Source organism: Martes martes (genome assembly GCF_963455335.1).
Source record: "Martes martes genome assembly, chromosome: 6".
Taxonomy (NCBI): Eukaryota; Metazoa; Chordata; class Mammalia; order Carnivora; family Mustelidae; genus Martes; species Martes martes.
The window spans coordinates 116092356-116116868 of record NC_137893.1 but is presented as its reverse complement, the minus strand read 5'-3'; the positions used below and the strand labels follow the sequence as shown (position 1 = coordinate 116116868).

General features: G+C 51.7%; 1 protein-coding gene across 1 annotated transcript in view; it reads left to right on the top strand.

Annotated features, from left to right (window-relative positions):
* SCUBE3 (signal peptide, CUB domain and EGF like domain containing 3) overlaps positions 1–24089 on the top strand; it is a gene marked incomplete at its 5' end in the record, with an annotated part of 36798 nt that extends 12709 nt beyond the window's left edge. The window contains 21 exons of the mRNA XM_080807123.1: positions 985–1110; positions 3516–3650; positions 5299–5424; positions 5602–5718; positions 7664–7711; positions 10083–10199; positions 11869–11991; positions 12459–12575; positions 13066–13191; positions 13483–13599; positions 13719–13823; positions 14112–14228; positions 14541–14699; positions 14940–15155; positions 15533–15694; positions 15900–16067; positions 16594–16755; positions 17171–17368; positions 17835–17987; positions 18112–18191; positions 19870–24089. Coding sequence (XP_080663249.1) covers positions 985–1110; positions 3516–3650; positions 5299–5424; positions 5602–5718; positions 7664–7711; positions 10083–10199; positions 11869–11991; positions 12459–12575; positions 13066–13191; positions 13483–13599; positions 13719–13823; positions 14112–14228; positions 14541–14699; positions 14940–15155; positions 15533–15694; positions 15900–16067; positions 16594–16755; positions 17171–17368; positions 17835–17987; positions 18112–18191; positions 19870–20019 — 2822 coding nt within the window. The 3' untranslated portion in view covers positions 20020–24089. The remainder of the gene's footprint in view (positions 1–984; positions 1111–3515; positions 3651–5298; positions 5425–5601; positions 5719–7663; positions 7712–10082; positions 10200–11868; positions 11992–12458; positions 12576–13065; positions 13192–13482; positions 13600–13718; positions 13824–14111; positions 14229–14540; positions 14700–14939; positions 15156–15532; positions 15695–15899; positions 16068–16593; positions 16756–17170; positions 17369–17834; positions 17988–18111; positions 18192–19869) is intronic.
* Between the last annotated feature and the right edge of the window lie 424 nt (positions 24090–24513).

The window sequence follows — 24513 nt, the reverse complement described above, 5'->3', positions numbered from 1 at the left end:
GTGGGAAGAGTTCACAGCCTCCCAGCTTGGCTGGATGGGGAGTCAGAATCATGGGACTGAGGCCTGAGATGCCCTGACATTGGAACCTCCATCTCTAGACCCTTCTACCGTTCCCACATAGGATGAGAACAGACAGTTTACCCCAGGGGGAATTCATACTATAAACAAACACATTCTTCCCCTCTCATAATTAAAGCCATGCAAATTAAAGCATGCTTCGGATGTTATTTCAATGTATGACCTTCAGTGCTAGTAGGACTGTAGCAGACAAGGTATACTCATTAATTCTTGGTGACATTATAAATTGAAAAGTGATTTTGTCATACCTAGCAGGAATCTTAAAAGGTTAATTATACCCTTTGACCCAGAAATTTTATTCTCAGGGACTTATTCAAGGGAAATTCAAAGAAACAAAATAATATACTGGAGAAGATGTTCTTTTTGCATTATTTATGATAGTAAAATAAATGGAAGAAATCCGACAATAGCGGAAGGATGAATAAATTATGATATAGCAATACAATGAAATATTCTGCAACCGCGTACCATGGTGATTAGAAAGACTGGGTGGAGACATATGAAAATGTTTATGACTTAAGTTTATTTAGATTTATTGATTGATTGATAGAGAGGAAATGGGGAGGAGCGGGTGGGGGGGAGAGAATACTAAGCAGGCTGCATGCACAGCGTGGAGCCTGATGCAGGGCTCGAACTCACAACCCTGAGATCATGACCTGAGCCAAATCAAGATCATGACACTTAACAAGCTGAGCTACCCAGGTGCCCCTATGACTTAAGTTGAGATGAAAACAGCAAAATGCAAAATGGTTTGTACGTTATGAAAGTAACTATGAAAACACACATACACGGAGATAATATATACACATACATACATATATTCAAACCACCACAGGGCTGAGCCCAGGGGTGGACAGTGGGGGGCATGCTGGTGGGCCAGCTGCCTCAGATCCTCTTTGCCCACAGATGTGGATGAGTGTGAACGAGAAGACAATGCCGGTTGTGTGCACGACTGTGTCAACATCCCTGGCAATTACCGATGCACCTGCTATGACGGATTCCACCTGGCACATGACGGACACAACTGTCTGGGTGAGCCAAGGGGAGGGAGAGGAGGTGTGGGCAGAGGGGCTGTCTTGTGGGGAAGGAGCCGTTTCTGGCATTTCCCACTGCCCAGGCAAGGAGAGGAAGGTGATCAAAAAGCTGCATTCTTGCAAAATAGAAAACAAGGTCAGCCTCCCCTTTGAGACCGGGTGCTGAGGATGAAATAATCCTGGGGCTGGATGGAAAACATCGGAGGAGATGCTGCTAGAAAGTGCTCCCAGGGCAAGGGCCAGAAGATGACAATAGTGGGTGGAGATGTAGGGAGCAGAGCATGGCGGAAGGTGATTTGGCTCCACACATCAGTAAATGGGAGGAATGTTTGATGATGACAACGATGCCCCCCATGGGTCCTGAGGAGCCTCTGACCCTTAAAGACTGGTTTTCTTCCAGCTTGTCCTGTAATCTCCAGGCCCTCCTCTCCTTACTTCTTAGGCCTCCATCTGACCTGATCCTTGACCCAGGAGCTGGGTCAGAGATAGGAGAATCTCTAAGGAACTCCCCTCAACTTTGGTCTGTTATCACTTTGGAAAATTACTGGGACCATGTCAGATTCTTCTGCAAGTAGCAACACAGAAGACCATAGCAGAAAAGGATTTGAAACGTGAAGCCAGGGGTCCTTTTCCAAATTCTTCCTGGTATCAAAACAAAAGTAGGAGACTAGAAGACTAGAAGATCAGGAAAGGAAGAGAGGAGGAATGATGCCCAGTAAAGTGGCTAGGCTTCTTCCCCACCTGACAAAACTGATGAATTATCTGAGGCTCCATTAGTCTAGGACAGCCTACAGAGCTGCCTCTAGACCCAGTCATGTCCCATTTTTGGGCCAGGCTTTTAGGTTTCTATTCCCAACCCGGGCCTCTACAGCCTGAGCCCTGCTGGGCCCGTCCCTGCAGCCCTGGCCATCTCTTCTACCAGGGAAGGATCTCACTTCTTTTCTGCGCAGTCACCCAGGAGGGCCTCTTTAGGGACTCCCTCAGAAAGAGAAGTGATGAGTTTCCCACTGGACGAGAAGTTCTTTGGTTGCCTTTCACCTTTCTAAGCCCCTGATTCTCACCAAGTCTTGTTTCCCTGTGTTTTGGGGAGAACTAACCAGAAGTTAAGAGAATGAGTAGGTATGGAAAGAGCAAGGGGGAGCAAAGTTCTACCTAACCCTACCCTCGGGGTTCAAAGTCTCAACTCAACCTCTGGCTTGTAGGGGAACCCTAAGTCATCCATGCCCTGGGCCTCAGTTTCTCCACTGAGAATTAGAGGAAGGAAATTGGCTAAAGAGCAGCAGAATCACAAGGTTGCACAGAAGGGAGCAAACAGAAGGATGGACTGTAGGATGGGACAGTGGGAAGATGAGAATGGGGAGAAGTGAGGGCTGTAGTGAGTGGGGGGGGGGGAAGTGACAGGAAAAAGGCAAAGTAAAGTAGATGCCAAGGGACTTTACACCAGGTCCCTCTCTCAGGCAGGACCCTGCTGGACCTGTACCCTTCTGCCCTTGGCCAGAAGGGGGAAAGGACAGGGTTTCAGGGCTCAGCAGGGAGGATGGGAAGAGAGGGGCAGAATAGGGCCTCAGGAGCTCAAATTCCAGCTACTCTGTTTGGAGACCAATCTCCCGGATGCCTGCTGGGCCAAGAAAAACCAAGAAGGGCTAGGGACTGGGGAGGGCAGTAGGTAGCACAGAGATGGAGTCAAGACATTGAAGTGGGAGCCCCAGAATGAGCTTGGCTCTGGGACTTGGGGGTGGTGATTTGGGGTGGTAATTAGGGTGTGGCCTGGCAGCTCTCCTCCCACCCCTCCCCGCCAAGCCACCAGACTGTTTTGTTAAACCAAAATAGGAGAAAGGCTAGGGACTATGGCAGCAAGCCCAGGCTTGGGGGGAGGGGAGGAAGGACGGGGCCGTGGCCTGTCCACAGAAATGATCCCTGCCCTGCGAGGAGTTGAGGCTTGCTGCCTTTACCCATGTTGGCCCCCAGACCTAGCGCCATGGCCACAGCTCTCCCTGCACTTGGAGCCAGTTCCAAGTTCTCTCATTCCCTGGCTGCAGCCATGCCCCAGCTCCTCTCCCTGACCAATTCCCATCCTTACCGCCATCCTTGTTCCTCTTGCCCTGGCTCCTTCCTGATTTCCTCTGTGCTCACACCCAGTTCCAACAAGTGAGGGAAAGGGAGGCAAATCCTCACCCAGGAGAGACAGGTTCAACTCTCCTCTCTCCACTGGCTTAGCTCCCCAGCTCTGCTCTTGGAGGGCGGCCTTATCAAGAGCAGTGGAACATTAGCTGATGAGTGAGCGAGAACTTTCTGGCCTAAGGCTGGGTGCTGCATTGGGGTGGGGAGGGTCTTCTGAAGTCTCGGGGCACTCTGGAGCCTGGCTTCCACCCCATGGCATCACCAACCACCCATCCTACACAGATGTGGACGAGTGCGCCGAGGGCAATGGGGGCTGTCAGCAGAGCTGCGTCAACATGATGGGCAGTTATGAGTGCCACTGCCGGGAGGGCTTCTTCCTCAGCGACAACCAGCACACCTGCATCCAGCGGCCAGAAGGTCAGCCCATGACCCGGGAGGGCCCAGCCCTATGTTCCCAGGCTTCTTTCCATCAGCGGGGGAGTTTTCCCTCAATACCCCCTAGGACTCACCCTCTGTTCTCAACTCCACTAGCTCCTTCCTCTCTCATCCCTCAACCCAGTCACATCCTGAGGGCTCCATGGACAGATAACGGGTTGGAGCAAAATCTGGGGGAATTTGTTTGGGGTGGGGAATCAGTGTGGGGTTGAGGTTACTATGGGGTGTCCTCTGTATCCTGACCCAAAGTGGGTCAGTTAGGCATGACATTGCCTAATTGTGGATGGCTGAGCTCTAAGCTGCTGTTATCTGAGGGTCTCACCCATGCCTTATTCGTTGGATGGGATAGGGAGCGTGAGGCAGGAAGAGGGGGGTACTGTCTGTTTCTGTGACTCTGCCTCCCATCCCCACCTCAAGACTGTGACATCCCTGAGGGCAGGGACTATGTCTAATTTGTCTTTTGATCTCCAGAACCTAATATACTGCTCTGCATGTAGTGGGGAGCTTGATTCATATTTGTTGAGTAAAATCTTCTAGTAATGAGGGGCACTCAGCTGGCTCAGTTGGTGGAACACGTGACTCTTGGTCTCGGGTTGTGAGCTGGAGCCCCATGGAGGGTGCAGAGTTTACTTTAAAAAAATCTTATGGTTATTATCAGTACCAATTACTTCCCACTCAACATTATTATCTTCTTTCTGGTTTGACTGTATACTCTTTGAGGAAAGAGATCATGTTTGTTTGTTTTAAAGATTTTAAGTAATCTCCACACCCGACATGGGGCTCAGACTTACAGCCCCAAGATCAAGAGTTGCACGCTCCACCAACTGAGCCAGCCAGGCGCCCTAAGAGATGTGGGTTGTTTTGTTTTGTTTTGCTTTTTTTTGGGTCCTTCCTTTTTTTTTTTTTTTTTTTTTTTTTAAAGATTTTATTTATTTATTTGTCAGAGAGAGAGAGAGAGAGAGCGAGCACAGGCAGACAGAGTGGCAGAGGAAGAAGCAGGCTCCCTGCGGAGCAAGGAGCCCGATGCGGGACTCGATCCCAGGACGCTGGGATCACGACCTGAGCCGAAGGCAGCCGCTTAACCAACTGAGCCACCCAGGCGTCCCCTTTCCTTTTTTTTTTTTAAAGATTTTATTTTTTTGACAGAGAGAGATCACAAGTAGGCAGAGGCAGGCAGAGAAAGAAGGGGAAGCAGGCTTCCTGCTGAGCAGACAGCCCAATGCGGAGCTCGATCCCAGGACCCTGAGATCATGACCTGAGCCGAAGGCAGAGGCTTTAACCCACTGAGCCAACCAGGCGCCCCTGGGTCCTTCCTAAATCCCCCAGTACCTAGCACAGTGCTGGGTAACTATAAGACACTGCTTTTTGGTTGTCTGAAGGAGAGGGTGCTCATGCAGGGTTTTGGGGGGTTGGGTGTCAATACCTATACATCATTTAGAATGGCTCTGTGCCCACTCATTAGCACCCAGCTCTGGGCAGGATGGGGGCTGGCAAGGGGGAGTCCCTCTCCTGCCTCTGTTGCAGCTTCAGTGGATTCCCTCACTCTCCTAAGCCCCACTGTCCCCTTCCTTCCTCCTCCTCCAGGCATCCAGGGTTACAGAACACTCACCTCCCTCCTCTTCCCTTTTAGAAGGAATGAATTGCATGAATAAGAACCACGGCTGTGCTCATATTTGCCGGGAGACACCCAAAGGGGGTATTGCCTGTGAATGCCGCCCTGGCTTCGAGCTCACCAAGAACCAACGGGACTGTAAACGTGAGATAACTGGGATGGCGGTGGGGGAGAAGGAGCGACAAAGAGGACGTGCATGGGGACTGGGCAGCAAGACGCGGGAGGAAGAGGGAACGTGGGAGCGGCAACTAGAGCAGAGGGCCAGTCTCCGGGCTGCCCAAGGAGCAGCAAGCTGACAGGCCTCCCGCCCTCTCTGCACAGTGACGTGCAACTATGGCAATGGTGGCTGCCAGCACACGTGCGATGACACAGAGCAGGGTCCCCGGTGCGGCTGCCATGTCAAGTTTGTGCTCCATACCGACGGGAAGACTTGCATCGGTGGGTGAGGCCCCTGAGCAGGACTCCACCAGGGATGGGGGCACCAGGGAAGGGGGGAGCACCTGGGGCCTGGGTGCTGGGCGCAGAATGACTGGTGAGTGGACTGAAGAGCCAGACAACAAGGCCAGGTCTAGTGAGGGGACAACTCTGAGAGCTTGCAGACAACTCCGAGAGCTCACCCTCTTCTCCTCCTCGGCCGGCAAGCTCTCCTGCCCCATCCCTGGGGCCCCGGCCAACTTCTTTACCCAGGATAAAGTGTTGCCAAAGTGGCAATAAAACAACCAGCCCTGATCTGACAAATGGGGTTTCCTGACTCCAGGCTTCTTCTTCCTCTCTGTCCTGTGTACCCCTGCCTGTTCCCCTCCCCCAGCCCTCATCCCTTCCTGTATCCTCCCCCCCTCTGCCTGCAGCCTTTCACTGCCCCACCAGCTCCAGCCTTCCATCCCTCTTGCGCTGGTTGGGGCCTTCTTAAGACCTGGATCCCTTTTCCTGAATTCCTAGGCCTCACCTCACATACGTTCAGGTATCATAGATGGGTTTAATTCCTTGATCTCTAAAGTTTAATTCCTCACCCCTTCTGTCTTTAGGACTTTTGTGAAGGCCAATTACTATGTGCTCACAGACTGCTGAGAAAGACGATGGGACAAGGTGTCCCCCTGGAGAAGGGGAAAATGGAAGGGAATGGTTTGGGCCTGGGGAAGGGCTATGTCTAGAGCCAGGCAGGAGTGAGCATGTTCTGTGGGCATGGGTATTTACAGACACCGGTCATCTCAAGGGCTACAACATGTGGGGGATGAGGAAGTGTGAACACAGTCGCTCCGTGCATTTGTCAGAGATGTGACATTCAGCTTAAGAACTAGACTCTCTCCATCTCTCTCCAGAGACCCCACCCGTCTCTGCAGACAGCACTGTCTTAACCCCCAGACACAAGAACAGGGGAGCAAATGATGCTCTTAAAGGTGTCCTCTGAGCACCCGCTCCAGACTGGCACAAAGGGCTCTAAATGTCTTTAATTAAACTCTCTCCCACTCCATGTTTCCCTCTGAACTAACCCTTCAAAGACCCTGGGACATTTTTAAATCTTTATGTCGCCTTCTCCTAGCTGGTTTATTCCAGCTCCTTTCATTTTTTTTTTCCTCCTAGGTCAAATTCTTCTGCTTCCTAAACCTCCCACCATCCCCTGGACACACTCACACATCCCCAGAGTCCCCCCAAAAAACTGCATGCGGTCCCCAAAGAAAAGCTGCATGTATCAGGACAGAGCTTGGACCCATGAATGTGGGGCCAGGTCCCTCTCTGGTTGCCTTCTGTTCAGATAGTCCTGGGCATGGCTGCTTTTGAAAATACCCCTAGTAAGCTTGAGCTCTTCTCTAGTGCAAGACCCATTCTGCCTTCTGGACCATGGCCAAGCGAGGCAGAAGAGAGCAAATGAGGCAGCTCTAGGCTTCACGGTTATATTCTTCCCGCGTTCCTCTCCCTCCTCTCCAAGAGACCTTAGTTTGCCTTGCCCTAATCTCATTTTTCTCCCCAGCCCTGGTAGAGGAAACTTCATTGTTCGGGGCCGCCAGGACATCCACATTTAGTGGGGAGACGGAGAGGGCAGTATAGTTTAGCAAAAAGGGTGGGCACCCTTTGGGATTTGGCAGCTTATAAGATTTGAGACTGCATCCCAGCTCTGCCTTTGGCATGCTGTGTGGTACTGGGCCCAAGACGGCCCCTCTCTGGGACTCTGTTTTCCCTCAGTCACCTGGTGGGAACCTGGCTTCTTTGAGGATACCGGGCAGGACAAGGCTGGGGAGCTAAGTGTAGGAGCCCCCGGGCTCATCACTTGGGGCTAGTGGTTTGGGGCTACAGGGGTGGAGGAGGGTGGGGAGGGGGCAGGGGCCCAGTGGGCCCCAGTGGCTGTTGCCCAGCATCTAAACAGCTTTTTTACAATGTCAAACAGGGGAAAGGCGGCTAGAGCAGCACATCCCCCCTCAGGCCGTTTCTAATGGTAAATATGTCTGCTCTCTCCGCTTGCTCTTACTGGCTTGCTAGGGGAAGGGCTAACCCGCTGGGGCTCCCACTAACCGCATGCCCACTGGGCCCAGCCTGACTGGACTCCAGCCTACCAGCAGGGCTCCCCTGCAGCCTGGGTACTGGGCCCATGGGGTGACAGGACACCTGAGTCCCCAAGAGCTGGCCCAGGAGCCTTCATGTTGGTTTTGTCTTTCTTTGTTCCTGTCCCTCTCCTCTCCTGCTTCCTCCTGCCACCTTTTCCCTCTCCCACCTTCTAACACCTCACCCCTTTCCAACCATCTGCCCCTTCCCTCTCTGTGCCTTCCACACAGCAAAAGACCCAGCAGCTCCAGCTCACCAGTTGTGCTCATTGGGTGGCTGAGACAGGGGTGGGATAGAGTTCGAGGCCATCCCCTCCTTGGGGCCGTGTCCTTGGGTTCTTAACCCACACCAGCTCACAGTCCCAGTGCCACTCCACCATTCTGTCCCACCATAATGGGTACCAGCATGACATCTGAATTCAGACTGACCTGAGTTTGAATCCTGCCTCTGCCACTTTCTAACTATACGACCTCCAGAAAGCTACTTTCTTTTCTGATCCTCAGTTAACTCTTCTGTAGACAGGGAGACAGAGTTCTCCCTTTGGGTTGCTGAGAAAACTGAGATCGTGTGTGCAGAGTGTCTAAGTGCCTGGCACAGAGCAAGTACGGATTAAACTGTGGTTTAATACCGTGACCTGAAGAGCCATCCAACCCTGGCCTGGTGAACACTGCCCTGCGGGGGAGGGCAGCTATGCCCGGCTCCCTGGTCTGACCTGGCTGGACATCGTGTCAGCTCCTCGGCTCTCAACCCTGGGTCCCTCCGAACCCACCTAGTCTTGGCACAGGATCTCTGTTCCTCTCTCCCTGCTCTAGGGCTTGGGGGACCTCTTCTTATGCTAAGAGCACTCTTGGGGGAATGACTAGGCTTGGAGACTGAATTCAAGTTTCCCTCCCAGCTTCCTCCCATGGTCTTGGGGAACCACAGGAGACCAGGGTGGGAATGGCACACAGGAGATCCCACCGTGGCTACTCCCAACCTGGGCATTTGAGCAAACAGGGCATGACTGGGGACCAACAGAGTTGGTCTTCTTCTAGGCAGAGTTGGGCTTCTTCTAGAACCCTTGCATTGGTGGTCTCCGTAGTGACAAGGGTTGGGCCTGGGTTTTAGGATTGAAAGATTCAAGAAGATGATAGTATTCTCTGCTGCTTTTCTCATTCAGTTCCCTTGATTCAGAGAACCACTCTCTTTTCTTCCCTAGGAGAGAGCTTGGGATTTTGTCTCTCCAAAGGGAGAGTTCTAGGGCCACCCCAGAGGATGCCTGTGCCTCCTCCAGAGTCCCTGGGTCGGGGCCTTGTGCTATTTGAACTGATGGTTTTCTCCTGAGTTTACCTGACTCTCCTGAGCTGCAGTTTAAACTTGTTTATGTCCTGCTCTGAATTCAGGAAATAGGGAGAGTGACCCATCCATACTCCCCCTATTACGACCCCCACAGCAAAGAGAGAACTTACCATTCAAGAGGGGGCAATAGAAGAGACTTAGCTTTGAGGTTCTCTGGCTCTCATCTACCTTCTTATACCCTGCCTTGTCCTCTGGATTCTTCTCCTTTTGTCCCCCTCTTTCACCAGGCAGTCTCTCCTCATTAGAAAGGAGAACAAAAACGAACAGCCAGTTATCTCCATCTGGACTGAAAGGAGGGCTTGGGAGGAGTTGGAGGTAGCTGGGAAGGGGCTGGGAAGTGACCAAGTATGTGCCTCTCCTCTGAAGATGAGCGGTCAGGCCTGGAACTGGGATCTTTTTTTAAGACAGCTGAGCAAGGAGGAAGAGAAAGATGAATTGCTGGCCGTCCCTCAGCTGTCTTAGGGATCCCCAGGCTCACTCTTCCCAAGACTACCCCACCCTGACACCAGAGAGATAGTCGGTGGAAAAAAGGAGGAGACCCCTCTCTGTCCCTTCTTGTTCCCTGGCAGCCGAGAACCACCCTTCCTTAGCTCCCATCGCTCCCTGCACCCTCCCCGCTCCACCTCCTCCACCCCCTCAGCACATTCCTGCCTGACAGCTCTGGCTTGTACCTGCCTCACTGCTGTCCACCTTGTTTCAATCAAGTAGGGGGCAGGGAAGCGGACTGCTTGGCTGCACTTGTGAGGGGATGGGGGCTGGGAGCGGTGGGAGGAAGGGGGCTGGGAGCCTCCACTGAATGCTCCTTTGCAAGCACAGGGAGGCAGCTGAGGCCTTCCCTCGCGCCTCTGTGCTCTCTACTCCCCTCGAGTTTGGGACTCCTCCAAGCCAGTTACTCAATTACCACCCCCCACCTCCCTCCTAAACAGAGACCTGTGCTGTCAACAACGGGGGCTGTGACAGTAAGTGCCACGATGCAGCCACAGGCGTCCACTGCAGCTGCCCCGTGGGCTTCATGCTGCAGCCGGACAGGAAGACCTGCAAAGGTAAGGGCTCTCAGAGGACAGGAGAATTGGGGCAAGGGGCTGAGGTTGGGACCAGAGATACAGTACCTATTACAGGAGCTCCTCAAGGCTGTCCTGATTATAAAGAACTGAGGGTATGGTTAAGGCTTGTCTCTTGTCTGCCTTTCCCACCTCAGCTCAAGGGGCACAAAAGTCTGGCCAGCAGTGCTCCCTGCCCCAACCCTACATTGTTTTCCTTACTCTTCATTCCTCTCCCCCTACGGGTCCCTAACCCTCTTGCTTAATGAACATGCCATTCTCATTTGTCCCTAGGTCTAGAAGGATATTTGAGCCCTGACTGTGTGTGTACAAGGTCACAGATGTGTTCCATAACCTTCTTAACCCACATTCCCCAGACCTTTCCAAGTGGAAAGGCTACACTGGTCAGAGGGAGAAGAGGGTGGCAGTTGGGAGTGCTGATGCTGGAGCCTGGCTACCCGGGTTCAGACCCCAGCTCTGCAATCCTGGGCAAGTTACTTAGTGTCTGTGCCTCAGTTCCACTACAATAATGGTGCTTGTCGTAAGGATTAGATCAGTTAAATATAAATTATATATAAAGTACTTAGAACAGTACCTGACAAATGGTAAGTGTCTTGTGTTAACTGTTACTATGGTATAATTTCCCACATTGCCCATCCTGTTCTCCTTCCTTTTATTAAGCCCGGTCTGGGAGAACGGTGGAGTGGGGGAGGAAAAAGGGAGGGTAGCCCTACTGAAAATAATGATTCATCAGGTCTGTGTCCCCTGGTCACAAGGAGGACTGGAAAAAGGACTGGGCTCCTTCTTTGTGTCTTTTGGCCCCGCAGCTGGCAGAGAGGATGGGGAGACAGGGAGGGCTGGGGCAGCAGGTCAGACAGCCAGAGTTGAGAAGTTTCCTGCTGGGAAGGACTGTTGACAGGTATGCTGAGAGTAAAGTGGAAGACTGCCCTCTCTGCCCCCTCCCCCAAGTAGGGGTGAGTAGCCTGGGTCCTGTCTGCCACCAGCTTGGGGAACTTGACCTCAGGAAGGAAGCTGCTCACGGGGCCCCCCTTCCCTTCCTAGTGCTGAAAGCCGCCTCAGGCCTGAGCCTCTCCAGACCTCTCCCAATCCAGCCCCCTGCCTGGCCCCTACCCCTCCCCCAGCAGCTACCCAGCCTCACTGGCTCTCCTGGAGGTCCGGGTGCCTGACTCTCTCCTAGCTCCTCCTCTCTGAGGGGCTGCCCCTTTGAATCTCCACCTCTCTGTGCCACCCCCCACACCATCACCTAGGGCTCTCAGGTCAGGAGGGGTAGGGGACAGCAAGGGATAAACCTTATCCATCAGCCTTTTGGCGAAGGGCCATCATCACAGAATGAAGGGCAGAAACTAGCCCCCTGATTCAAATGCCTATCTACTTCCTACTCCAGGCAATTCCCTGAGGGCCTGACTCTGCTTCCCATCCGCCCTTTTCTAACAGGGTTCAGTCTCAGAAAAGGTGTTCCTAATGACCACAGATCCCGTGAACAGGGAAGAAACAGTGACTAGAGAGTGAGAGAGGAGTCAGAATGGCAGGCCCAGGGCTCTGCTTGATTTTCTCTGTCTCTGGGAGGGAGGGAGGGAGGTAATCTCTATATTTGTTGTCCCCAGGCTTTGGTATCACCTTTGGTTCTCTCTACTTTGTCCTGCTTCCCCAGACATAGACGAGTGCCGCTTGAACAATGGGGGCTGTGACCACATTTGCCGCAACACAGTGGGCAGCTTTGAATGCAGCTGCAAGAAGGGCTATAAGCTTCTCATCAATGAGAGGAACTGCCAGGGTGAGCAGACATGGGCCAAGGGGAAAGCCTTGGGAGAGGTTCTAGGGGTAGGAGAGCTTGGGACCAGAGCTTGAGGCCAGAGCGCCAGAGTCTGAGAAAGTCAGTGGATACTGTGGAGAGTATCCATAAGCAGTGTCATGCTGAAATTAGCAAATGTACCCCTTCCTCTTGACAGACCAGCTCTGCCTTGCTCTTGACAAGGAGGAGGGATGGATTTCTCCCTAATTCACATCCTTGGCAGGATCTGACCTGCCTAACCACATATGGTGGCCCTGATCCATGGGCACCAGATCTCACAGTTCCTGACTCCAGAGTGGAGGGGGGACAGGGGATGGGTAGGCACTGCTAAATCGCTGATTCTAGGGCTGGGCCATGAGGGAGGGTCAAGGCCCCCTTCACCTGACCAAAGGGTCCCAGGGTCAAGTGCCCCAAGACAGATTCAGTGGCTTGCATCCCTGTTTTTCCAGATATAGACGAGTGTTCTTTTGATCGAACCTGTGACCACATATGCGTCAACACACCGGGAAGTTTCCAGTGCCTCTGCCATCACGGCTACCTGCTGTATGGCATCACCCACTGTGGGGGTAAGCCAGCAAATTCAGACCCTCCACCACAGGGCCCCTCTCACCTCCATACCCTTCTGCTAAACAAGTTCCTGAGTTGGTTTGTGGCTCTGGGCAGTCCCCAGGGGCATGTGCCATGTCTGTGTCCATTGTATGACCTGGGAGAAATTAAGACACAACTAGGAGACAAGATCAAGGAACAGCATTAGGCCTCCATAATTTCTATCTCCCACCCATCGCTGCTTCTTGACTCCCATCCTCAACTTCCAAATTCCAGCTCCAGGGTATGAAGGAGTGGAAGGCTTTAAAAAGCTTGTCAGCTGGGCCCCTTCCCAGTCAGTCCTTCTTTGGGGGCAGAGATAAGGGAGCGAGGTCCTGGGCTAGAGCTTTTCTCAAGCCAGTAGTCATCTCAGAGTGCCTGGAACTCTAAGCAGAGGTCCTCTCTCACTGCCCGCTCTGTGGCTCCTGCTCTGCCCTGCCATTGTTGGTGTCTCTCTACTCCTTCCCCCAGATGTGGATGAGTGCAGCGTCAACCGTGGAGGTTGCCGCTTCGGCTGCATCAACACTCCTGGCAGCTACCAGTGTACCTGTCCCAGTGGCCAGGGCCGGCTGCACTGGAACGGCAAAGATTGCACAGGTGGGCAACACCCTCTGCTGGCCAGAGCTGGCACTGCACTCTGGCGAGGTTGGAAATTGGGGTCTTGGAAGTGGGGTCCTTCCACGCTGAAGAAGCTGTGAGGCCGTAGGGGAGGAGAATGTAGTCATTTAAGCTAGAGACATGAAGTTTCTGGTAAAGAATCCCCTCATCGGTTTCTGTTTACAGTCACAGTTCTGCAGGTTGCTAATTCTCTTCCTCCAAATTAGCAAATCGTGGAGGAGGGTGGGAGAGGAAGGCCCTCTCCTCCTCAGGTCTCTCTTCCCTTCCTAGAGCCGGTAAAATGTCAAAGCAGTCCTGGTGCCTCAAAAGCCATGCTCAGCTGCAACCGGTCTGGCAAGAAGGACACCTGTGCCCTGACCTGCCCGTCCCGGGCCCGGTTTTTGCCAGGTACATGAGGCTGGCAGGGAGGAAAGTGCAGGGAGCTCTTCTGCTTCCCTTGCATTACTCCAACCAGTAGGTGTTGGGGGTGGGGGCAGGTCAGAGCTGTGACAGCCCCCTTCTCTCAGAGTCTGAGAATGGCTTCACGGTGAGCTGTGGCACCCCCAGCCCGAGGGCCACTCCAGCCCGAGCTGGCCCCACCGGGAACAGCACAAACTCCAACCACTGCCATGGTGAGCACAAGCCCAGAGGCCTTATTCCCACCTTACTCTCTTACTTAGTAACCTGTTTCTCTTCATTAATTTTCCTGGTCTTACTTTTTCTTGGGTCCCCTCCCTTGCTCTGTCATTCTTCAGCCCTTCTGCCCTGCTCCCTCTGCCCCTAACATCTGATTCCCCCAGCTTTCATAATCCTTCTCCAGCCAAGCCCCTGGCTTATTGCCCAGCTTCTCGATACCCTCCACAGCAATTCCCACCCCCACGGGGTCCCCAGGCTGTGCTGAGCTTCTACCATCCCTCTAGAGGCTGCAGTGCTGTCGGTTAAACAGCGGGCCTCCTTCAAGATCAAGGACGCCAAGTGCCGTCTGCATCTGCGAAACAAAGGCAAAATGGAGGAGGCCAGCAGGATCCTGGGGCAAGGTCTGGACTGGGGCTCCCACCCCAACGGGTTGTCTGGCCACCACATCCTTCCCACCCCTCAGCTCCTCTGCTTGGCAAGATCAAAACCCGACTGGTGTCCTGAACGCTGGACAGAGCAGGGGAAGAGGCTTTGTAGGCATAGGGCCCAAGGAAGTCCTGGGATATCTCCATCCAATAATTGGTATCCTACATTAAAAGCAAACTGAAATAGTTGCAGAGGTCTGGTGAAGTCTGTCTGGGTTGGGTTGGAACACTGAGAGCTGGGAGCGAGTACTTTTTCTGCCCCTGGGGTTGACAAGTCCTCTTCCCCAGGTGGTGCCCCCTGCTCTGACTGCCAGGTCACCTTCATCCACCTCAAGTGTGACTCCTCTCGGAAGGGCAAGGGCCGGCGGGCCCGGACCCCTCCAGGCAAGGAAGTCACTCGGCTCACCCTGGAACTGGAGGCAGAGGTCAGAGCCGAAGAAACCACAGGTGGGACTGGGGGCACTGCTGGGAGGAGGGTGGAAAGCAAGGGGTCAGTGGTGGGGAAACCATGGGTCTTAGCAGCGAAAGGAAGGGACAGTGCCTATACCAAGGGCAGACCCCGCCTAACACCAAGCCCAAGAGCCAGTTTCTTACCATGCCCCTCCTAGCTCCTAGCTTTGCTCCCTGCCCTCCTGCTCACAGCCATTTTCTCTGCCTTCCCTGACCCACACCATCATCTACCACCAGCTGCCTGTGGACTCCCCTGCCTCCGACAGCGAATGGAACGGCGGCTGAAAGGGTCCCTGAAAATGCTTAGGAAGTCCATCAACCAGGACCGCTTCCTGCTGCGCCTGGCAGGCCTTGATTATGAACTGGCGCATAAGCCGGGCCCGGGAGCTGGGGAGCGAGCAGAGCTGGTGGAGGCCTGTAGGCCTGGGCAGCACCGCACTGGGGCTAAGTGTGGTAAGGGAGCTTGCTGGGGAAAAGGGGAGCAGGGGAGTGGGGAAGGCCCAACTTGGGCCTGCCTCAGAGCAGGACACTTTAAGGCCTCAGTTGTACCTCAGATTGTGAGGCAGCCAAAACCCTCCCTCCTATCATCCTCCTCTCCCTGGTCCCAGGCTGAAATCTAGGGGGATATCAGGTCTAGAGGGGTCACCAACCCTCCTGTATGTGGCTTTGGCCCCTGATCTTCCCAAGCAGGATTCTGTCTCTTCCCAGACAAAGAGCCATGCTCCTTGAATTGGTGGGGGGGCAGGGGGTGGGGCAGGAGGGGGAATCCCAGGCCTGGGTGGCGGGGAAATAGGGGGGGTGGGTGGCTAGCGCGGCCGACTCTCCCTCAGTCAGCTGCCCGCAGGGAACGTATTACCACGGCCAGACGGAGCAGTGTGTGCCATGCCCAGCGGGCACCTTCCAGGAGAGAGAAGGGCAGCTCTCCTGCGACCTTTGCCCTGGGAGTGATGCCCACGGGCCTCTCGGAGCCACCAACGCCACCACGTGTGCAGGTGCCAGGGGAACAAACAATACAGAGTGGGGTAGGGTGGGCACTGGGACGCCCACGGGCATGGGATCTCCTAAGGGCAGGCCCAGGCTCCAGACCACTCTCCTCGTCAGCGTCCTGTTTGTGTGCCTCTGTCCCCTGAGACTGGGTAATCCTATGGGGATGACCAGGACCATCCCCATCAGAGCTGGGCCCTTAATTCATTGCAGGTCAGTGTTTGCCTGGCCAATACTCCGTAGACGGGTTCAAGCCCTGCCAGCCATGTCCACGCGGCACCTACCAACCTGAAGCAGGACGGACCTTGTGCTTCCCATGTGGTGGGGGCCTCACCACCAAGCATGAGGGGGCCATCTCCTTCCAAGACTGTGACACCAAAGGTGAATGGGCTAGTCACTTGGACACTCGTCAGCTTGAACTGCTTCCAAAAAACTCTCCGAGTCCTCAGAGTCAACCGAAGTGTGTTGCCCCACCTTCTTCCCCAGCCTGGGAAGGGCCCAGCTACCCGACCAGCCATACCATCCTGCTCAGCCATACCATCCTGACCCTCACTGGTCCCAAGTCTAGGAATTAGGGAATAAATAACAGTCCCATTTACTCCTCTGCTTTGGAGAACTGGTAGCACATTCCCCTCAATACTACAAATGAGTTTCTGTGCATTTGGCACGATGTTCGGTGCCTGAAAGAAAAGGACTGGCACAGTAGCTGACCAGTCTGTCAAGTCTGTTTTTCCCTAGGCTTAAATTCTGGCATGACTAGAAAATTCTGGCATGACAAAGTCCCTGGAAGGGACTTTGGTGTCTTCAGTCTCCTGCTTCTCCACAATGAATGCGTCCTGCTCATCCCATGTCCCTGAATTCCCATTTGCCTGCCATCTTAACTCCTGTCTTTCCCCCTTGCCTGCAGTCCAATGCTCCCCCGGTCACTACTACAACACCAGCATCCATCGCTGTATCCGCTGTGCCATGGGCTCCTATCAGCCTGACTTCCGTCAGAACTTCTGCACCCGCTGTCCAGGAAACACAAGCACTGACTTTGATGGCTCCACCAGTGTGGCCCAGTGCAAGAGTACGTGGCAGGCCAGACAATGGAAAAAGGGGTAGAGAGGCCTGGGAACGATGGCCATGGGAAGAGGTTGGGAGTGGGATAAGTAAACCCATAGGGAGAAAGGCTAGGGAGTGGGTGGATAGGAAAGTCCCACGCTACATCTCTCCCAACCCACTCCACCCCAATACCAGTTGCTGGGCTGGGCCCTGTGGCACCCTCTCCCTGGACACAGGTAATGGGGAGACAGACAGGTGAAGTGAGATGAGAAAGTTCTAAAAGTGGGGAAAGGAAGGGGGACCCAGAACTTGGAGAAGAGACAATGAACCAGGAAGGCAACTGCCTACACATGTCTGATTTTCACCAAAATGCTTCAACATCCCTAACGCATTTCCCCACTGACTTCCCTTCTCTTTCTTGCACCTGGGTTTGGATACAGATCGCCAGTGTGGTGGGGAGCTGGGTGAGTTCACTGGCTATATCGAGTCCCCCAACTACCCAGGCAACTACCCAGCTGGCGTGGAGTGCATCTGGAACATCAACCCCCCACCCAAGCGCAAGATCCTTATCGTGGTACCCGAGATCTTCCTGCCATCTGAGGATGAGTGTGGGGACGTCCTCGTCATGAGAAAGAACTGTGGGTGGCTGCAGAGCTGGGCCAGGGAAGGGCAGTTCAAATCTGGTTGGGAGGGAGAGAGAAGATGGGAACAGGAAGAATTGGGGCAGTGAGAAGGGAGGCCTTGGGAGGAGAGAGGCTAACAAAGGAACACTCTATGTTTGGGGCAGAGCAGAGGTAAGAAAGCCAGCATTGGGATTAGAACTCCCAATAGTGTTATGCATGTCACTTTCCTGTTCTAGCATTTTTGCTGTTCCATTCATTTAAATTTCAAAATTTTTACTATCTGTGAGTGCCTGGACATCAAAGAGGAGTTGTGGAACAAGCAGAGGGCAGTGGGATAGGATCTGTGTGTGTTGGGGTGGGGAAGGTGCATGCACGGGGGGAGAGCCTCTGTCAGCATGACCCCTTGCGCCTACCACCCTCCTGCACGAGGGCTTGGGTAGCCTGCCCTGCTGTTCTCCTGACCTGCTGCTTGCCTTCCCAGCCTCACCATCCTCCATTACCACCTATGAGACCTGCCAGACCTACGAGCGGCCCATTGCCTTCACAGCCCGCTCCAGGAAGCTCTGGATCAACTTTAAGACGAGTGAGGCCAACAGTGCTCGCGGCTTCCAGATCCCCTATGTTACCTATGATGGTGAGCAAGGGCAGAAATGCCAGGGAGCTGGGTGAAAAAGGCGAGGCTCATGAGTCTTAGGAGGGAGCAGGGGGAGCAGGAAGAGTTTCTATCTGTAAACTATTTCCCGTGGTTGATTTTGCAGAGGACTATGAGCAGCTAGTAGAAGACATTGTTCGAGACGGCCGGCTCTATGCGTCTGAAAACCACCAGGAGATTTTAAAGGCAAGTGAATGTGCACAGAAATAAGAACAGCCAGCCTTTAATGAGCATGTAGCAATGTGTAGGCAGTGGGCTGAGGACTCACTTGATATACATAGTATTGTATTCTCACTTGATATACATAAGAGCTCGACGAAATAGGTACTTTCATCATTCCCACTTTAGCTGTAAGAAAACTGAGGCACAGGGTTACAGAACTTGCCCAGTGCATCCAAGCCCATCTGACTGCAGGGTCCCTCACACTACCTCACACTGCGGGGGAAGAGGAAGGGAAGAGGAGGAGATGAAATGTCCCCAACCGCTTGTACCAAAAAATAGGGAAGATGTGAGGTATAAAAAGATGCTTCTGCATTAGGTCCCTCCCTTCCCTGCCTCCCTCCTCAGTTTCCACAGAAAAGGAGCAGATCTAGCACAGCGTTCCTCAGAGTTAATTCAGCAAAACCTGTTTTAAAGGAAAAGAAATGTTACCTATGTTGGAGAATGAACTAGACTCCCCTGGGTCTGTGGATCCCAGTTTGAGAAAGCCTTACTTGGCAAGCTACAGTCCTAGCCACAGTATTATCCTTCATAAATTATCAATGCAAGGACAAATTTTATCTTTATGATTACTAAAGTCATTTTTGCATTATTGTCAAAATAAGAGACACAATGACAAAAATCTCCTAGAACTTGTAGACTACAAAGAAAATCATTTCAGCAGTGCTTTCTGAACATGTTTTAAAACATCTGAACCCTTATTTCAGATGTGCTGTGGAACTCCAATGCATAAAGTAGTGGGGATCAGGGGCCGGAGGCCCTGCCTCATATTTTAAAAATCTGCTGATGCCATAGGATGCATACTAGCCTAGAAGCCAGAAGACCTGAGTCTTTGTGCACAGTGCCTGGCACCTGGTAGGCTCTCCACATACCATGTTACTGTTTCCGACAGAATGGTTAGGAAAGGCCTCTGAGAAGAGACCTGAGTGAAGTAAAGGGCTACCCATTAGAAGATCAGGAAAGGAGCATTTCAAGCCAAGAAGCATGGGGTGGTGTGGCATACTTGAGAACCCTGAGAAGGCCAGGGGAGCTCAGCAGAGTAAGAAAGTCAAGGGGGACTGGAGGACAGAGAACAGGGTACAGATCACGTTCAGCCTGTGGGCCATGCAAGAGACTGGGCTTTACTGAGTGGAAAAAAGAAACCAGAGAAGTGTTTTGAATAGAAAAAGGACATGATCTAATTAAAAACTGAAAAAGTCACTCTGGCTGCAGTGGGGGAGAAAAGTCTGTAGAGGGACGAGGATAGGCGGACGCAGGGAGCAGGGAAGCAGGGTAGGAGGCTACTGCAAGTTGTCCAAGAGAGATGGTGGTGTCCTGGACAGGGTGGTAGCTGTGGAGGCTGTGGGAAATGGTCAGACCCCAGATATATTTCGAAGGTAGAATCAACAGGATTTGCTGTGGTTGTGGGCAGGAGAGAGGAGTCAAGGTTGACTCCAAGGACTGGGGTGTGAGCAATGGACGGATGGAGCTGCCAGTGACGGAGTTGTAGGATTCTAAAAGAACAGATGGTGGGGATGGAAATCCAGAGTTCACCTCTGGGCATGCCTATTCAACATCAAGAGGGGCTGCTTCTGAGTTGAGGCAGGTGTCCCTCTTTCCCACCCCCAATGCTGAGGCTGACATTGCCTCCTGCCATCCTCTGCAGGATAAGAAGCTCATCAAGGCTTTCTTTGAGGTGCTGGCCCACCCCCAGAACTACTTCAAGTACACAGAGAAGCACAAGGAGATGCTGCCAAAATCCTTCATCAAGCTACTCCGCTCTAAAGTTTCCAGTTTCCTGAGGCCCTACAAATAATGCCCCTAAGCCCAAGACCCAGGTTTTAAAGCCCCCAGACTCCTTAGCCCTCAGAGCCGGCAGCCCCCACCCCCAGATGAGGAACTCTCTCCTTTCTTTCTTTTTGGAGGAAAAAAAAATCACTATAGACCAGGCACTCTTCCTTTCTGTCTCTCCAGCTTCCTTTCCTGTCTCTCTCTGCCTCTTTCTCCCTCTCTCTCTTCACTGTGGTCCCTTTTCCTACACACTCCCTGGAAAAGCCATTAAGTGCTGGCTCTATTGCCCCTGAGGGGTGAAAGAACAGTGTCCCCTTCCCCTTCCCAGCCACAATGACCATTTCACCAGCTCACATTTATGGCCTCATTAGCCTGGAGGGGTGCTAGAGGCCCATGAAGGAAGTGGGTCTAGTGGGGAATGGGGCAGAGGGAAGACGGGCTTCCGCCCTTCTTATAGGGTTGTGCCTTGCTAGTCAGGAGCCAACATGTCCCCTGGCTGTGCCCCCCAGGGTGATTTTAACAACCCAGGGATCTGCCAAAGAAGTCTCTGACTTATAGGCCTAATGCCAGCACTGGTCCTCTGGGGTACATGCGTGGTTCGAGCCCTAGACTGTCCACACAACTGGCTTTCTTGTCTATACAGCTTCTTTCCTTCTTCCCGCACATGTCTGCTTGGGGCTTACAAAAGGCCCATACCACTGGGGTAGTGGACACCAGCTGAATGAGGAAAAGCAGCAGGCATTACCATGTTGAATGTGCTGCCGTCACTCCCCAACAGAAAGACTATAGCTCTGCAGGACAGAAACCATGTTTTAAAGCATCACCAAAAAAAAAAAAAAAGAAAAAGAAAAAAGAAAAAAAAAAGAAAGAAAGATAAAGAAAAGAAAGAACGAAAGAAAGAAAACCTATCATCTAAAGGACTAGACTCCAGAAGAATTGGAAGCCAGCCTCAAACACCAATCCCTTTTCTTACTTGTCGTCCTGGCCCAGCCATCTCCGAACCCCTACCTGAGCGCTCCCTGGGGGAGCCCTACTCCCCTTGCTAAGTGTTGTCCTTAAAGAAACATGGCTGCTGACCAGAAGCCAGCCTGGGCCTTGTCCCCGAGTTGTCTTTCCCTCGTAGCCCCAGATGGCTTGTGGACTCCACCAAAGAGGACCCTGCTCTGCAGCCAGCCCAGAGCCACCTACCTCTGGCCCCAGGCTGTGGGCAGCAAGAGGAATGTGTGCACACTTGGCGAGCCTTCTGCCCACCCTGTCCACATCTAATAAGTGCAATCATTTTGAGTCTTCCTATGTTGTCTAGAGGGAGGGGTTTTGTTTTCTGGTTTTGTTTTTTTGTTTTTGGTTTTTTCCTCTATTAGAACAAACCTATTTATAGCTGCCCAAGAGAAAAGAGTGTATATTTGAAGTGGAAGGAAAAAGGTTTTGGATCTCATGAACCTTGAGTGCTGGAGCATCTGATCTGTCTCTGCTCCCCCATCAGTGGCCATCCAGGCTTCTGGAGCTTTCAGCTGGGGGAACCCAAACCTTAGTTCAGAGGCACCTGATGCGTAGGAGAGTAATTCTGGGGACTTGATGGAGCAGAAAGGAGAGGGACCTGTGTTTGCTAAACCAATCCTGCCATCCCTATGCCTCTCTATGGATTCAACATGGACCTCACGATTGTAGAGGCTGATGGAACTGGTCAGTGATTCTCCACACCCAAATAGGGAAAGCCTCCATCTTTTCCCTGCCTTCATCCTGTTTTCCCCTGGTGCACACATGGAAGAGGATCAGGAAAACCCCCTGGGGATGAGCTGACTCAGGGGCCTGAGGTCACAAACAAGGCTAAAGGAACCAAGAATAAGACCGTTATCAAAGCATGAAGTTTGCCTTACCTTGGCCACTCTGCCTACCCCTACCTGTTTGCCATCCCCTCTGGGAGTTGACTTCAAGCTTAGCTTCCTCCACTACTGCTTTTCAAAAGGAAGAATCAAGTCCATGCCCAAGACCACATCCTGCACACATTCTACCCTCATTCTACTACTGCCTATAAATGTATTTTCCATTTGCTCCTTTTACTTCCCCCAAAGCTGTAGTTTTATTCAATCAAAGGCTACCAATTAACTTCTAGGTTTCATTTCTAAGTGACTATCCCAGGTTACTGCTCCCCCAGGAGAGCTGACACTGAATAAAGAAGCTTGCACCATCTCCTCACTCCCTAATCATTAGCATTCACCCACCACAGATAGCCTTAAGCAGTAGGCAGCCAAAGTCAAAGCTAACTACCCCACTGCCTTTAGCCAATCCCCAGCCCTTGGCAGTAGAGTATCTGGCTTTGTCTCTCTGAGTCAAAGAGGGCCCTGCTCTAAAGATACAAAATGGCTGCTTCCATACAAGAAAATGGTCTCTTAATAGAAGTAGCCACAGTTCCCAGGAAATGCCTGAAAACTGCTTTAATCCACTCTGATCATACTAATTCTCCACCAACTTTCTGATTCTCTCCCTACCATTGCATCTCTCTTAGAAAGCTAAGCAGAGTACTTCCCAATTTATGCCTTCAGGGTCTGGCTTCTCCTTGCTCTCCTCCTTTCCCATCACCCCATAAACATATTTCCTCCAATAACTTATTCCATGGTTTCTGGAAACTGCAAATGATTTCCACAATATGGAAAGTATAGACCACTAGGATTCTTAACTGATGTCAAGACAGATCCTGGTGAGCAGGTAAAGAACTGCTAATGTCCACCAATTTTAGTTTAGGTCATGCAAGCTGGGGGTTAACAATCCAGACAAAGCTACTGCTGAACCTATGGAGGAAGCCAGTCCTGGGACATCAAACCAGGGGTTAAATGGACTGAATGAGGAGTCAATACTCAGGGACTCTCTAGGCCTTTACAGGCCAGACAGAAAAAAGAGGTTTTTACCAGTGTAAGGAAGTAAGTAGACGGAGCAAATGGAAATGCTTCATGAACCAGTCCCGAGGCCTCTCTGCAGGATGGAGGTGTTCACAGGGCCACAGTACTGTGAGGCTTCATTTATCTTGGTACAAAACCTGCCCTGATCTGAGTCTGGGAATGGGAAGCCCTTTCTGTAAAGACTGTGAGGGCCAAGTGATGCACATCAGAAAGGCACTTAAACCCTCAGCAACATGGCAATCCCTTTTTACTTCTCTGCCTCCCTCTTTCTGTATTATTAGGCCAGGTCCATTCCCTACACCTGAGGGAATGCTCAGTCAGGAGAACTGACCAGAGCCTGGACTTGAGCTGCCCTACCCCAGGTCTATAAATCCCCAAAGGCAGACACAGAACTGTGACTGCTCTGACTTCCTGAGGAGTGGGTTAGTTTGAGGTAATGGAGGCTCAGATGTGTTGATCCAAGGTCAGTAATACAGCTCTGGTCTCCAGCCCTAAGGAAATTTTTTGTATCTGAAAAGTGTTCTCCATAGATATGTTTGAGGGGACTCTGTAGTGGATTGGTAGGTCATATCTCAAAATGTCAGAAAACATTATAGAGCATTCAAACTTCTGTTATTTGCTGCTTAATCTCAGTGTAACAGGCTCAAACTAGGGGGAGGGAGACAAAACATAAATGACCATTAGCAGAAAATAATGTTAATCTGCTTGGCTTCTTTCTAAAGCACAAAAGTGGAAGCAAACAACACAAGGCTATCTTTAAATCGGACCTGTCTCAAAGATAGCACACCCTGTCCTTGGGCCATTATTTGGACTAGGAACCCTTTAAGAAAATATATGATTAGAGAGAATAGAACCTTCAGTTCTGTTATCAGCTTATCTAGACAACACATTGTAGCAGTTTGGATAAACTGAAAAATCTATTCTTCTGTGTGAGTTAACTGAAGTTTCAGAGAATAATCATTACCATGTGGGAGGCTTTTTTTAATGCAGAAAAAGAATCTCAAAATGTTGTATTTATATCTGCCTTCTACTGCTGCCAATATAGTAAGTGTCTCCTACACAATCAACAATAAACAGTAAATGATGCAGTTCATAGAGTATTTTGCACTTGGGGAAAAAAAAACTATCTGAACCTGTAAAAAGAAATGTTTGGATTTTGTATTGTCTTTTTTTATTATTATTATTAAAATACTAAATGAAACTCCCTGGCCTGGCATCTATTCCTCTGTCTCAATAGTTTATTCTAGAGCTGGAAAAAACTTTGAGGAAACAAAGTGTCTTCTGGCTTCCAGATAGGACTTACAAAATTTTTTCATTTATCCATCTTATTCCTAATGATTTTGGAATTTGAAAAGGCTTGCCTATTTTTAAGATTTTATTTATTTATTTATTTATTTGTCAGAGAGAGAGAGAGAGGGGGCTAGCGCACAAGCAGGCAGAGCAGCAAGCAGAGGCAGAGAGAGAAGCAGGCTCCCCACCGAGCAAGGAGCCCGATTCGGGACTTGATCCCAGGATTCTGGGATCATGACCCGAGCAGAAGGCAGTGGCTCAACCCACTGAGCCACCCAGGTGTCCCTGTCTCTCTATTTTTAAAGGCAGTATCAAGAATTATCCCCTAAGGG